This window comes from Antrostomus carolinensis, unplaced genomic scaffold (genome assembly GCF_000700745.2).
Source record: "Antrostomus carolinensis isolate BGI_N321 unplaced genomic scaffold, ASM70074v2 scaffold10199, whole genome shotgun sequence".
In the NCBI taxonomy this organism is placed as follows: domain Eukaryota; kingdom Metazoa; phylum Chordata; class Aves; order Caprimulgiformes; family Caprimulgidae; genus Antrostomus; species Antrostomus carolinensis.
In genome coordinates, this window is record NW_010336401.1 from 1,807 (window position 1) to 17,600 (window position 15,794).

At 43.0% G+C, this 15,794-nt stretch overlaps 1 protein-coding gene across 1 annotated transcript; it reads left to right on the forward strand.

The window, feature by feature from the left end:
- Positions 1-455: 455 nt before the first annotated feature.
- Positions 456-13,774, forward strand: JAZF1 (JAZF zinc finger 1). Its single transcript, XM_029086697.1, has 5 exons — positions 456-530; positions 1,899-1,922; positions 2,682-2,868; positions 4,285-4,454; positions 12,539-13,774. The coding sequence occupies exons 1-5, from the start codon at positions 456-458 to the stop codon at positions 12,713-12,715; spliced, it is 633 nt and encodes a 210-aa protein (XP_028942530.1). The 3' UTR covers positions 12,716-13,774.
- The last annotated feature ends 2,020 nt before the right edge of the window (positions 13,775-15,794 follow it).

Genomic DNA, 15,794 nt, shown 5'->3' on the forward strand with positions numbered 1-15,794 from the left:
TTTGTGACCTTGTGTGTTTTCTGCCTTTTCACAACCAGTAATTTTATGTAATTCCTGGCTCTGATATGTCATACTATGCCAGCTGTGCCTAGTGGTGTCCACCTCAAGTCCATCTCCACCAGTGGAGTCCACCTCCTCTTTGAGGAGCAGTGGCATTGTCTCAGCATGGAAAATTCCAGGAAAAAAACCCCAAAACTAACATTCTTTCCTTGCCTTTTTTTTGTTTTGTTCCATTTTTTAATCTGCTGGGGACAGCACAGATGAGGTGAGCCTTGTGGCAGGGCCACTGGAGTTAGGAGAGGGGAAATGGCTTTGTGGGCCACGACTGAGGGAATACTGCATGCGAGGGCAAGGCAATATTGGGAAGATGTTACTGAGTCATTTGAACAGTAAAATACTGGGTTTAGGTCAGACTGAGGCACAACTATGGAGGGTCTCTGAATGAAAGGCGGATGATGAAACTGGATATGGTAAAAGGCAACGAGCTGGCTGGCGAGGAGCCTCAGAAAGAGCATTGCCAGAGGAACGAGGTGGAGAAGGCAGTTTTCGTGCTATTGTAGAATAGTATTTAGTTATAGTAATAATACTGTGTATTTGTACATCACCTTGCTGAAAGCATGTGCTTCTCTGTCACCCTTTCCCCTCCAGATATTTATACGCTTCTCTTAGAGGAGTGTATGTTGTTGACTTTTGGGCGAGTTTTTCACTGCTCTGACTTCTGAAGCCTAGTTCCAGTATTTTTCCTTTGAGTAGCAGCAAGGCCATTAGCACATGTGCTACAGAAACGGCTCTGCTCGGTCCCCCAGAAGGGCAGCGTGCCCCAGCAGAGCATCCTGTTTTCCATGTGCATGGCAAGGTCCAGGCGGAGAGGAGTGAGCCAGCCCTCTTGGAGCTCTCCAGAGTTTTTGCAAGTATTTGTCCAAGTCACGCAGTTGTTGCACTGGAACAGAGGCCATGGGTTAGATGCAAAGTTGCTTCATTTTTTTTTCTTTTTCCTTTTAAAAAGTAAATATGTACAATTATTTTTGTGAAACACCAACCAAGGTTACAAAAGAGCAAGCAAGCTGTGTGTTGATGGAAGTGCGGTGCTGCGCGCTTCCCCTGCAGCGCGCCGCTGGTGCCGTGGCGAGCTGCCCCAGGAGCCCGCCGCAGCCGGCGGCTGGGGTTGCGGTTTGTGCACCTGACGTGTAGCCGAGGGCCCGGGACTCCTGCTCGGCGTGGGAACAGCTTTGCAAAGCCACCATCCTCGGCCTTGCAGAACTTAATTAAAACACCTCACCTAGGGGCTGTTTATTGTGGCAGCACCAACCTGTGTGTTGTGCTTTTTGTTTTTCCTCTTTTCCCCCCCTCCTCTCTTGTGTTGCATGCAGTCAGGGAGGCACTGTGTGGGTTGCTGCTCTTAGACACTGACAACTGAGGAAATTAAATTCTGAGGCAGAATCAGTTCAAAGCCTGACTAAATCAGTGTTGTTTCTCTATGGCAACTGAAACAACATAATTATTTAAAGGATAAATTTTTATTGCTAATGAATTTTTTCAAGACAGTAATTTTTTTACATTTTGTTTATACCAGGACCCTCTTAAATACATTTTGGGATTTTTAATTTCTCTTTTTTTTTTAATGAAAATACAAACAATTGAGTTCAGTAGGGCACTGTTAGATAAAAGCAGCGATAGACTCTGCAGTTTCACCTTTGTATCAAGTAATACACCTTTAATGTACTTTGCACTCTTAGTATACTGTTTTGGTAAATAACAAAAATCTATTTCTGTGGTTCTTCATGCTTGAAAAAGCTCATCATATTTGTAAAAATCCCTGGTGACAAGTCTTGGTTTAAAACCTTGACACACTGGAGCATTTGCTTATACGATATTAAAAACTCTTTTGACTTTTCTAGGCAAAATCTTGTATTTTTGTTCAGGTAAGCTAATCAAAAGAAAACCATAAGGATGGTCTGACCTCACAGATGCTTATGGGTGCGTTTTGATCTCTTCTGTCTCTCTGTTTCAGTGAATCTACCTACAAGTGAAGTACAGGCAAATGTTGTTACAGAATTGGGTCTTACTGTGCAAAGTCATTAGAAAAACTAAAAGAATGCCCTGAGTACAGGAAACCCTATGGAAATGCATAATTGCAATAATTGCTTCTTCTCCCCATTGTTGTGTGTGTCTTTTCCCTTATAGACTACACTGTATATTAAGTTTTATAGAGCACTGATTGTTGTTTTATAAAAGCATGCTCCTTGTTATCCCTAGAAGTAGTGATACCCTTAGTAGATGTCGTACAGGCTCAAATGATGTTTTCTTTGGAAGCAAAAAATCCTCTTTGGGAGGAAATCACCCCCTCTTCAGGGGGCTTACAAGGGGGGTGATTGTAATGGCAGAAATTGTTGGTATCAGTGTTCAGAATTGTTGTATATTTTCTCATCCTAGGAGTGCATATGTGTATTTACAATAGGGTTTTCTGTTGCATTTGCTTAAAAAACAAAACAAAAAAAAAAAAACAAAAAAAACCACTGAGCTAAAAAGTTTGAAAGGAACAGCTTGAGGAATTTTTTCCATCAAGATACAAATCAAGGGCAGGAAATCGTAGAAGCAGAGTTGTGGTTTTGCCTCCATTTTTTTATTAGTTAATTAAAATATAACAACTCTTAACTTCATTTTAGGTTAACTGTTGCTAGAGTTCAGAAATATTTCAAGAGGTCAATAATGCTTTCTTTGGCTTTCGCTCATTCGGTGTGGGAGAAGGAGCCGCAGTCAGCGGGGCAGAGTTTTCCAGATGTGCTGCAGAGCGTGTGTGCGTGCGCTTATGTCGACAGTTGTTGACGGTGGGAAACCATCCATCTTTCCTCATCTGCACACCACCCTGTACGGGTGAAAACCACAGGAAAGAAACGCGGATAGCCTGACATCTGTGAGCGAGCTTACAGGATCTGATTAAAGCTCAGGAGCCCTGAGCACTTGCAGCTACCAGTTGACATGCATTTTTACTTGATGATGGAGAGGTGCCAAGGCCAAGTGAGAGTACTGGGAGAGGGGGAATCCAAAGGGGAAAATTTGACACGGTAGGTGTGTGTTTAGTTTCGTCAGAAGCAAAAAAAAAACCAACCCAAAGACCCCGTTGTAGACTGCAGCCTGGGCTTTCTCTGTGAAGTGGGGATGTTTCTTTTTTAAAGTGCCGTGAGGCATCTGTCTGCCTTTTCTTCTTGGCGCGTAGAGCTGCTGAGAGGCATGCACTTAAAGGGCATATGAGGGAAGCAGATAGAGCCATGCGAGTGTCACATAGCTGTCTTTAATAACGGGAGCTATTCCAGTACTTGGAGCCAAATTGTCTTTCAGCAGAGAGGATAAAATTTAGCAGAGCTGGGAAAGGGGAAGAATAAAGGGGAGGGGAAACACAGCACCACCTCCTGCTGACACCACAGAAGTTTCCCTCGGCTTTCCCTCTCTCTCCCTCTGTGCATATATTTTCTTTTTAATCAGCTGGGGCTCTTCACTCCCCTTATTTTTTTTTTTAACTGCATTTTTATAGTTGGAATTCTGCTTTTCTCATTTCTCTTGTTTCACATTTAACTTCTTCAGAGAATTTCATTAATAGTTATTGCAATTAAAAATAATAAATAAACTCAGCACCAGCTGCTCAAGGCTGTTGTAGCATATCTGGAACATAATGCGGTCTGTTCAGGGCAGCCACACAATGCAATTTATCCCCACACCTGAGGGAATGAATTTCACAACTATAATTGCTACAATATAATTCTTATTAATGTTGTGCTATAATTCCTATTAATTCCAAAGGGCTAGTAAATGCATTAGGACTTGTCAACATATTATTTTACACTGTTTATGATCTGTAGAATTACGCTTTTCAGTATTGTATTGCATAAAGAAAAGCCTTAAAATTAGCTTTAATTGCAGAGGGGGAAAAAACCAACATTTTCTGTTCAGGCACTGGGAAAGACAGAAGGATCCTGGTGTTTGAGGAGTAATGAAACTGCATTTTAAAATCAGTCCTTTGAACTTTCTGTGCCACACAGTTAACAGTTTATGAAGATATATTAATAATGCCTGTCCTGGTTATTAGAGAAAGAACCACTGGTGTCTTTATGAAGAAATAACTAACTATAAGAAAGACAGATTTACAAAATTAAAAGTAACTGTCTTCCAGCAAAAACACCAGTGGGGAAATTACAAGTCACTGTAACTGATGTAATAAATGCAGAATGTGTTATCTTGCTGTGCTCTTATTTATTCTTGTTTTATGTCACTACTCCGCTTTTCTAGGTAGTGAATATGATGAGGAGGAAGTAGACTATGAAGAATCAGACAGTGATGAGTCCTGGACTACAGAAAGTGCTATCAGCTCTGAAGCTATCCTTAGTTCAATGTGCATGAATGGAGGGGATGAGAAACCTTTTGCCTGTCCTGTTCCTGGATGTAAAAAAAGATATAAGGTAAGCAGTAGTGCAGACCTACCTTATTTCCCACTGGTATAGTGGGAGGTGGAGGGGAAGCCTCTAAAAGCAATTTGTACCTTTCTCATTTAATAGACTTTTCACATTTATTTTTGTGCTATTTTAGCAGAGTATGTATTTTATTCACTGGTTTCCTCTCAAGCACAGTGAAGTTATCAGTTTTACAAAGGATGTAACCTTGTGCATCCCCATCTGTTGAGAGAGATTACATACAGTGACTCTTTTGCTTTACACATTTTAACTAGTTTTCTGTTATCTAGACAAATTAACTGCTGAATGCAGGAGGTACTACCAGCAACATAATCTCTTGGGTCCCTTTTAGGGAAATAAACAGCTTCTGCCCATCAGTGCCAGAATGAATTCCGTCCGCATAACTGCCAGAGATACTGCCTCTCCTTTAGTGAGACTGTGCCCAGGGTCCTTTTCCTGGTAAAGGCGATGTGCAGAATGTGGTGGTTAATATTTTGTAAGTCAGAGGTCACCTCAGGAAGGCAGAGCCTTGGAGAAATTCTGGTGTCGTTCTGTCCTGGGTCCGAATCCCCATGACCCATCTGCACAGCAGTCGGTGCCTCTGTCCGGAAATGCAGGGCTTGCATCCCTCTGCGTGACCCGCTGGGAAACTATTCCCCCTTTTTAATTTCTCCCCATCATGAGAAATTGTGATCTGTTTGTGGGAGTGAAACGTCTTTAACTTTGAGCCTTGAACTGGTATAGAACATGCCGTGATGTTGTGAGGACAGGAGTATTGCTTCACAGGAACCGGTGCAGAGACAGATGAAATTGTATTGAATAGCCTGGACTTCAGCAGGGTATTTTACAGTCATTGGCATTTGGGAACAGGAATAGCATGTTGGCACAGTTCCTCTAAATCATTTTCTGAAGCTTTTGCATTAAGTAACAGAAAATTTAACCATTGACCTATACCCTAGAAAAAGCAGTGGTGGTTGGGTTGGCTTTATGCTAGTTTTATTTTATGGCTTCTCCTTTAAATAACTGAAAAGTAGGGACTTAAAAGAGAACAGAAATATGAAAGAGGAATATAGGGAGACCAATAACATTTGAGATAAAACAGTTGTGACAAGAATGAATAAACTGTGCGTGACACCGTGTAGTGGACGAAAACGTGTTTCAGTGATGCTGCAGCTGTTCTGGGCCGTGGCTGCTCCCGTAGCGGCAAATCACAAGACTCTGGTTCATATGCAGATGAGTTAATATGGACAATACTTAAAAGACGAGAATGCAGCATGCTCAGTTCTTAGTGACATACACGTGGTTTTTGCAGAGATTAGCCTGAACTATGTAAGAGTTATTCTTCCCTTCAGTTACAGGAAAAACTGAACACCATCTCCACGGGCAGGGCAGAGGGGAATATGTTTTCAGACTATTTGCAAGTATTGCTTTGCAGATATACCCACATTATTCAAGATTAATACTTTCCCTGTGTGTGGTAGAAGCTGTGCCAGATGAAGGGTATAGTATAAAAGCTAAACCCTAGCTCAGGAAGCAAACAAGCCATGGTGATTGTTAGAAGTCACTGTGCCCACAGGGCATCTAAGCATTGCAGAAAACACTCACTTAATGGCAAAAGCTAGAAGGAGAACCCTGTAATTTGCTATATCCTGTCTGTTCTCTGTTTGACTGCCAGCCCTCTGTCTTTTTATTGCCCAAATCAGCAAGCTGTTTCTGCCTGCTTCTGCTATCTCACTGCCTTCATCTCAAATGCATGAGGACTGTCTAAGGCATATCTCGTACGCTATTAACGTTAGAGCAGTCGGACAGGGAACAAATTAACGACCCTGAGAGAGGCTGACAGGCAGAGAGCAGCAGCAAATAAAAAGTACCGTATTTTCCTAAGAAACTCACCTCTGTTTAGTCCTGATAGGAAAACACATTTCCTTAAACTCTGCCTCACCTCATTTCTCTTTTCTGTGGGCTTTGTTTCCTCCCTTTTTTCTTTTCAGCCTAATTTTTTTCTTTTTACATTTTTATCTGTATTTCCTTCCTTTTAGCTTTGTGTCAGCTGTGTTTCTTATTTCCTCTTCATCTTCCTTCTGCTTAACCCCCTCCTCTGATGAATTATTTGCGGAGTCTGGGTAGGGAGTCCTGTGATCAAAGCACTGGGATTTTCTGGTGGGTACTGGATAATCACAGTCAGGGCTGTAAAACAATTACAGAGCTCCAAACAGGAACAGGGACATGCACATACAGTAATTGCCAGGCTCCCTTTACGGCTGAGAAAGGATGCATTCCTTCAGGGAGCGAGGAGGAAAGGAGGATATACACAGTTTTCTTTTGTCTAGCCTTAGGTGACGTACGTTTGAGGAGCACAAATGTTATTTTTAGATGTGTTATTTGTATTACAGTACTGCTTAAAGGACCCAGTAGGGATGGGGCTCCTTTTTGCAAACAATGTACAAGGATAAAAGATGGCCTCTGCACTGAAAAGTCATTATGGAAAGGTAAATAAGGCAAGAATGAGTACAACAAATACTCCCAAGGAATGGGCTGGGGCGGACAATGGAAACTGTAATGAGAACATGTTTATACACAAGCCCAGATGGGTATCAGAAGACCCTACTGGCCTCCTGCCCAGCTGCCATCTCACGGCAGCTTCCCATAGGCAGTGCAGTAGAAGTGAGTCATAAACATTTAGTTGTTCTTCAGGAACTTTATTATTTAAAAAAACTAAAATTGCTTGCTGATAATATGTACTGGTGCTCTACAGAGTATGGCACGGATTTTCTTGAGGAGCCAAAGATTCTGGGGGGAAAAAACCCATTTTACTAATGACATGTAAGTTTGTTTGAAGGATAGTCAGAAACAGCTAAATGAATCTGCTGCACACTGACTTCTTAAAACACAAGCCTCTGAACTGATTTCTGAAGCTTGCTTTCTTCTCTAATTATGGTTACTGGCCTAGAGAACAAATTATAAGTATTTTACATTTTGCCATTTATGGATTTTTTTTTCCTTCCTGTGATTTGTATTAGATACCTTAAATTTGATTTTTAGACAATTATCTACATGATTCAGAGGAACCCAGAGATCTTAGCCCTGTTTCTGTGGAGTTCACCCTCACCAGATTTTGGATTTACATCCACGTTTAGATGCCCCGTCCAGAAGCGCGTGGGTATTGAGTAGTTAATGTGCTTTGCAAAATGCCACTTGTAGGAGCTAAAGTGTGAATTTATGAAGGTGACAATTAGTTTTCCTTTTATTCAATACCACCTATGTGTGCCAGTTATTTGGTCTCTAGTTCTCGAGGAGGACATTCAAAATGTGTATATGATGTAGATAAAGTTATTCAGGCAATTTACAAAGCGTAAGTGAAGTTTGATACATAATAGGTAGATACAAAAACTCCACACATAATGCATTGAATCACAGAATGGTTCGGATTGGAAAGGACCTTCAAAGGTCATCTAGTCCAACCCTCCTGCAGTGAGCAGGGACATCTTTACTGGAGCTGGTTGCTCAGAGAACCATCAGGCCTGACCTTGAATATCTCCAGGGATGGGCCCCCACTACCTCTCCAGGCAACCTGTTCCAATGATCTACCATCCTCAATTGAAGAACTTTTTCCTAATATCCAACCTAAATCTGCCCTTTTCTAGTTTAAAACCATCACCCCTCGTCCTGTTGCTACAGGCCCTTGTGAACAGTCCCTCCCCAGCCTTCTTATAGGCACCTTTCAGGTACTGGAAGGCTGCTGTAAGGTCCCTCCAGAGCCTTCTCTTCTCCAGGCTGAACAACCCAACTCTCTCAGCCTGTCTTCATAGGAGGGGTGCTCCAGCCCTTTGATCATTTTTGTGGCCCTCCTCTGGACACGCTCCAACAGGTACACGTCCTTGTATTGAGGGCTCCAAAACTGGACACAGTATTCCAGGTGAGGTCTCACCAGAGCAGAGTAGAGAGGCAAAATCAACTTTCTCGATCTGCTGACCATACTGCTTTTGATGCAGCCCAGGATGTGGTTGGCCATCTGGGCTGCAGATGCGCATTGGTGGCTCATGTCCAGCTTTTCATCCACTACTACCCCCAAGTCCTTTTCCTCAGTGCTGCTTTCCAGCACATCATCTTCTAGCCTGTATTGATAACGAAGATTGTCCCAACCCAGATGCAGGACCTTGCACTTGGCTGTGTTGAACCTCATGAGGTTCACCTAGCCCCACTTCTCCAGCCTGTCCAGGTCCCTCTGGATGGCATCCCATCCACCTGGCACATTGACTGCACCACCCAGCTTGGTATTGTCAGTGAACTTGCTGAGGGTGCACTCAGTCCCACTGTCAGTATCATTAATTAAGATATTAAACAGCGCTGGTCCCATAGACTGTTGTAGAGGAAACTCTAGAGTATTTGTCATAGTTTTTGTCGTTTGTGCAAACACAACAATAAAAGCATCATCTATTTCCATGCATACAAAAGGGAGCGTATATACACGGCTGCTTTTTGGCCTTGGGCAAGAGAAGTGGTACCTTCAAAGAATGCCGAAGCATTGGGCTTGTTTCTGATAGGTAATGGGATGAGTCTGAGGCGTGTCAGGTGGGGCAGACCCCCAGGAAAGCTGATGTAGGAGCAGTGGGACTCAGCAGAGCTTAGGGAGCAGGAATACTGAAGTGAGAGAGGGAAAGAAGGGAGTTTACTAGAAGGAAAGGAGCAAACCAGAGCTTGCAAGGTGAGCAAAGCAGAACTGGACCCACAAAGACAACTTCATGAGGAACAGCCTGGAGATACGAAAACATTTGTGAATGTCCAAGTCTGAAACAAGAAATCCTCCCAAACCACCCTTGATGCCTCTTTTCCTACTTGAAGGGGGTGGCAAGCTCTGCAGTGTGGGGGCTTCATGAGTACTGCCGTGCCAGGGGCCCTGCCCAGCAAGTGTCCTTGTGTCCATGCAAACCCGGTAGTGCCAGTCTGAACTTCTCTATCTCCTCCTGATCTGGTCCCCGGTTAATAATTGTTACCTCCTGTTTGAGATTTGAGAGTACCCTTCTGTACTGCCATCTTCTTCCTCCATCATTTGTGAGAGTAAATAATGAGCAACCCAAGGAACCACGCAATAAAAGTGATGTATGAGCTTGGCAGTGGGCTTTGCCGTACCTCAGCAAACTCGGCCCAGACGTACAACAAAGTGTTTACATTGCAGCAGTGGAAAAAGTGCTGGAGAGCCGACTGTAATTCTGACAGCAGCTTGGTTAGACAGGAGTGCAGCTCAAATTTCCCCTCATGCTCGGCAGCGTTTACTGCTCTTCAAACCTTCCATGGCCCAATTCATTCCACGCAGGTTGCTGGTTTAGCATTTCCTTAAATTTTTCAGCCTGAAAGTACTTTTCCCCCCTTCATCAAAGCCCCTGGTGTACTTGAGACTGAGTGGATCATTAACAAACCTGGATCGGGGAAGAGGACCGTTGGCAGGGAATGGTGAGGACACTTGTGATTGCAGATTTATGGCATCTGTAGTAATTGATACCAGTTTCCAAGTACCTTAACGTGATTTCTTAATAAAATTAAGTCTAAACAGGTTTCTGGAGTTTCCAAAATACATGTAGGGTTTGGGCATAGCTTTGTTTATAAAATTTCATGTTTAAAATGCCGTAGCAAAAGTTAAAAAAAACCAGATTTTCTCCTCTGTGAAGGCACAGGTCCTTAACAGTATTTAGGTGTTGACAGATGCCAGTCCTCACACCGTCCAGTGACACTCCCACCCCCATCACCCCAGTGGTCCTGCGGGTGCTGGAGGTTGTAACTATGTGCAGAATCACCTAAAAGCTGCCTCGGGGTCTCAGGTAGCCTGCAGGGAATTCACTTGACTGCTCTTGGGGATGATTTGTAGCTTTGGTGTGTTCTTGGCTGTCTTGGTGGTGCAGTGTTCTACCTCCTCTGACTGGAGAAGCAACCTGCACTAAGGGCTTGTATTCGCAGGTCTGGTTTGCATCGGAGATGGAAGGTTCTTGTCTCCCACATCTCAGGTGACAGCTGTGCAGGAGTTGTCCAGTATTTTTAAGGATGTCAAGGCCAATTTGGGGGCTAGACTTGCAGCTTGAAGTGAGGATTCAGTGCCTGGATGCTGTAGAGGAGAGGGGCATGGATTTGCAGTTGCTTGGAGTCTTGCACCGTACCCTTTTTCCAAGGTGGATATTTTAGGCTAAGTTTTTCTTTCTAGAGGATTTCCACAACTGGAGCTCTCCAGAGGCCCAGGCTGCCCTAAAATGCCACTTCAGCAGAACAGACTCCCCGGGGTGTTAGGAGTTCTGATGAGAACATTACCGCCCTCAACTTCATGATTGGAGTGGGAGAACTGTTTTTGCTGAAAGATCAGAGATAGGTTGCTGTCGTGGCGCAGGTAACAGGTCATACGAACGGACCGGCGTTTTATGTTCTAAGGTGAGAACTCTGGCGCTATCTGGGAGCCTGGGCGGCTTCTGTGGCCGTTCCACCCCTCCCTGCTTGCCCGATGGGAGCTGTGAGTTCCTCACAGTTCTCTTGCAGTTGTGAGGTGTGGTTAGAGCGGGGCAGCGAGGGGAGCACGCGGGGGGATGGTCTCTCTCAGGAGTGGGACATAACACCTGAGGTTCTGACTCGGAAGTTGGACTGGGAGGCCGGGGAGGGAACGGGAAGCGTTGGCGGGAAGGTGGCACTGAAGGTGTTTGTTAACCTCACGCCTTTCCGGGGTTTGCCTTCTGATGTATATAGAGCCCTTGATGTTTCAGGAGTTGGAGCTCTGTTCTGTTTACTGAAGGCTTTTTCTTTTCCTTTTTTTTTTGTTTTGTTTTGTTTTTTAAATAAACTGTCAGACTTGTCTAATTGCTCCGAGTTCCAGGCTGGAGCTTCAACTTACTGTGAGCTGCGCATTGATAGAACTGAACTTCTGCTTAAAAAGAGCCCAGGGGACTTTTGTTCCATGTAACACCAGGCAGTGCTGCAGCAAGACAAAATCCCTGAAACTTTTAATTTAGTCAGTTGATTAATATCCATGCTGTTAATTGATTTTGGCTTTTTTTAAATAGTTTAAAGATAGTTTAAAGATACATACCTGGAAACTGAAGAGAGGACACAGTAGAGCCCTGGAGCTGTATCTTTTTGTCACAGATTTTCTTGGCATCTTCTTTGGTTTCTTCCTCGGAGAAGTGCTAATGAAAGACAGCTTGCCTCTCCTCATTTATCCAAAAATCCAACCTCTTTCAGAGGAAGCAGATAAGAGAGACTCCAGTGAGACAAATCCTAGATGAAGCAGTATCACATGCTAGTGAGACCACAACAGCTTCTTCTTTTGCCAGAAAGATGTGAAAAGGAGGAGAGGGGCATGATTTTGACTTAGGTTAGTGAGGTTCTTGATTCATCAAGCACAAGTGTTGCCTGTTTCCTGACCTTGCCAGTGCGAGGCTGTGTCGTGGTGCTGGTTTTCGTTCTTCCTCTCCAAACCACAGTGGAGATCCGTTCTCTAGTTTTAGCTGTAGAATATTCCCAAACAATAGCTATTTTGAAGATGGCTTCTCTGGATTATTTTCGGAGTGCGTGACCTGTATAACTCTTTCAGTTAAGTGTTCCCTGCAGTTGACTGGAGACAATGTGTAAACTATCAGAATGTGCTGGTGCCTAAAGACACATCTAGAAACAATGACACAAAACGGAACAAACGCACCGGGGGGGAGCTTCAGCTTTTTGAAGAAGTGTGACTTGAGCCTTCTCGCCAATTCTTTGTTCGCTTGGAAATGAACCTCTGAATACAATTTGTCAAAGCTATATGAAAAAATGTCAGGAAGCAAAGAACATCCATGTGTGAGCCCATTAAATGGTATTTTTTGAGCAGTGCAATATGTGGGGAGATAAAAATGAGGATTACCCAAGTAGGTAAGGTTCATGCCTTAGAGCCGTAGATTATTCTTCTTCTTGTCCCACCTCGTATCTTGAAAGCCCACCCAATGCCTGACACCTAGCAGGAGTTCCTGGCAGTTTGTGCCATTTTGCCCGTAACATTAATCCATTTTGGGTTTTTTTTTTAACAGAAAGCCAAGCCATTATCAGACCACTTGACCACTAACATTTTACTTTCTCACTCACAGAATGTGAACGGTATAAAGTACCACGCCAAGAACGGCCACAGAACGCAAATCCGTGTACGCAAACCATTCAAATGTCGCTGTGGAAAGAGTTACAAGACAGCTCAGGGCCTGAGGCACCACACAATCAATTTCCATCCCCCCGTGTCTGCTGAGATTATCAGGAAGATGCAGCAATAACATGCTGGTCACAAATGTGCCAAGAAACCCTCACCAGCAGTTGCTGATTTTGAGAACAGCCACCTTTTTCAGGGGAAGCATTCAGCAACCCTTTAAAAAAATTAAATGCATGCTTTAAAATTTTCTGTAATTTTGGAATGATGTATCTTTGTAGAGTTAATGATTTTGTACATTTGCACATGTAATCATCATACCCATTTTCATTACTTTGAGATAAGGTGCTATAAAAGCTTATATAGGTTCTTCAGAACATCTTTCTCCAAAACAAAACAAAAAAAAAATTAGGGGGGACGTTGCGTATTTAGTTGTACCGAAGTGTTGGAGTAGGAGTGAGAGGAGGAGAGCTTGGCACTGACATCCTTCCACGATTGCAACGTGATGAAGACTCTCAACGCATCTGTCAATGTGTGTGCAAAACCAAAACAGTACCACCCTCGTCAAACTCTAGTTAACATGCCTTACATAATGGAGTTACCAGTGGAGTAGCAAGTCTTTTAGGTAATGGAAATATAAATAAGAAAGAATGTTTAACATAATATGCTAAAAATATTTTCATACTTAAATAACATACATAAAAAGGTGTGCTTGCTGTATTTTATATTATCTTGCAAATCTTTTTTTTTTTTTTTCCCTCTTGAAATGCTGAAAATCTTGCCATTTGAACTAGTAAACAATCACTTTAGGGTTAGAATTACTACTTTTTTTTTTTCTTTTTTTTTTTTTGGGTACAACGTGTCACATTCTGGTCACGCCTATCAAACTTTTGAGGACCAAGATCCCAGTCCAACTAAATATTTACCCCAAACTATCTGTTAGAACGACACTTGGAAATACTTAAGTGCAAATTTATGTGTGTGTGAGAAACAATTATCTTCATCTCAGATGAAGTTTTAAAGCACTTTGTAGTTCTCTATTGCCAACAGATTTAATGTTTTATGTGTTGCCAATGCTTGCAACTACTGTACAAGCATGTGCCTGTGGTTGCAAATAAAAATTAAGAATTCTGCGCATGGTTTCAGGAGGTCCATTATTTGTGCTGAGGGAGTTGCTGATGCCTCTCCCTCATGGTCATTGTATTTTCAGATTTTTCTTTGTGCATATTTTTTTTTTGCTTCTCATTGTAGGTCACTGCATTCCATTTGGAAGTGTCTGTTTAGCTTTACAATTAATTTTGCTGAAATATGACATATGAGCCTTATTGAAGATTAAGTGCTTCTTGCAGCAGGTGGTCAGAGACTGACTTAAAACAAAAGCCACCATGAGAGCGCTTCGTGTCTGGACCATACCTGAGCACGTGTTGCTTACCACCCTGCCTGGAGCACTCTTCTCTCACAAGTGCTATTGGGGGCCTGTAGCTGGCCAGGAGGGGAGGCGGGCAGCCCCCGCCCTGCCCCAGCCCGGAGCTGCTGCTGACACGGTGAGGGGTGGGGAGGAACCCACTGTGTTAAACACAGTAAGCGCCTTCGCTTAGTTCCTGTTCTTTTAAGTGCAAAAGAAAGTTCAAATAAAGGAGGACTGAGCTTTCCCTCTATTTTTTTTTCCCCCCAAAGCTTTAAAGGAAAACTTTGTAAGGACGAGTTCCCTGTTTTCCAGCAGAGTAAAAGTCTCATTACAACACTCAGGACTCATCCTAGTGGAGAAGTGTTTCAAACGAAACATGCCCTTTTTCAACTCCCAGAGCAGTGGCCGTGCTTGCACCGCACAGTGCTGTCAGCCGGGTTTGAAGGATGATCCAGACATGAGAGTTACTGGTACCCACAAGGCCCAGGTGGCCACTTCCCCCCTTCAGCAGTTTTGGCAACAGATCTGGCCAACAACCATGTTTTGGCTCTGCTCCTAGTGCAAGAAACTACAGGCTGGGTAAGTTCCTGCAACAGCTAAACAGTCGTAAAACGTCATTGTTGCATGTAAATTCCTTTCAACTATAAAACTGAAATTCCAGTTTCTATTTACCTATTCATTGTGACAGTATTATTAAACAGGTAAAGATGGGACTATTTTGTTATACTGTGTATAGTGAATGTATTGTACCGTGTCTGTGAAAAGTGTGCTTTAAATTATATTTTCATATGTTTTGTTGGGGACAAAGTACTTTAAGTTTGAAAGTGACAGAGGTTTGTTTTAGAACTGAAGGCGACTTAAAGAATTCTTGTCAAGAAAGCTGCTTATAAATGTAAATCAAATCACATTTAAAATAAACTGCCTCTGACCTTAACAGACTGCTCTTTACTTGTTACTAACCTGGAGAGTTAAGATCCTGGGCTGTATATAGTCTGAGCTGTATATTTTACTTTGGTATCATCACACTCTATTCAATAAGCATCTGAAGCAACTTAAGCACAACACTCGTAATGCACAAAATCACACACAGTGCTACAGCCTCGAGGGGGAGAAAAAGTATTTTGATGTAATCAGTGACAAGGACTTGAGAGTTCACAGGCTGTTTCCTTTCAGCAGCGCACCAGGGCTCGGGCTACCAGATACTGTTTGTATTGCCGCTACAGCAGCCCCCTTTGAAGGGTGGGCTACAGGCTATGGGCTGTGGGCTACCTTTCTTCTCAGGGTTTCAGAAATCAGAAATAAAGAGGTGGACAGGATACCAACCTCTGAGACTTTGTAACTAGTAAGATTTTGGTTTTATTGCCTGTTCTAACTGTTTCCATGTTCTGTTGAGTTATGGTAAGGAAAATAAACGACAAACTATTCCTTCAGTACTTCTATGCCTTCCCTCAAACCATCTCTTGACATGAAGTTCCCAATTAAAAAAAAAAAAAAAATCAATTTAAGACTGAAAAAGGAGCACAGAGGCTGATGGAGTAGCTGCCACCCAAGACACTGCCATTTATCTGCGTCATCCAGCTTCTAATAACTCCTGCATTGAGCAGGATATCTATCACACATGTTCACAAGAGAACTGCAGACAAGAGAAGCTACTCAAAACCTTTGTCCCCGGGTCTCTCTCTCCAATGAAGAGCATAACTAGGTGTGAGCAACAGTTTCTTTGCCATAGAGAGCTGAAACATCATTTCCACTAAGTATGTAAAGCCTAAACTCTGGCTTATTTCAAAATGAGCAGCAG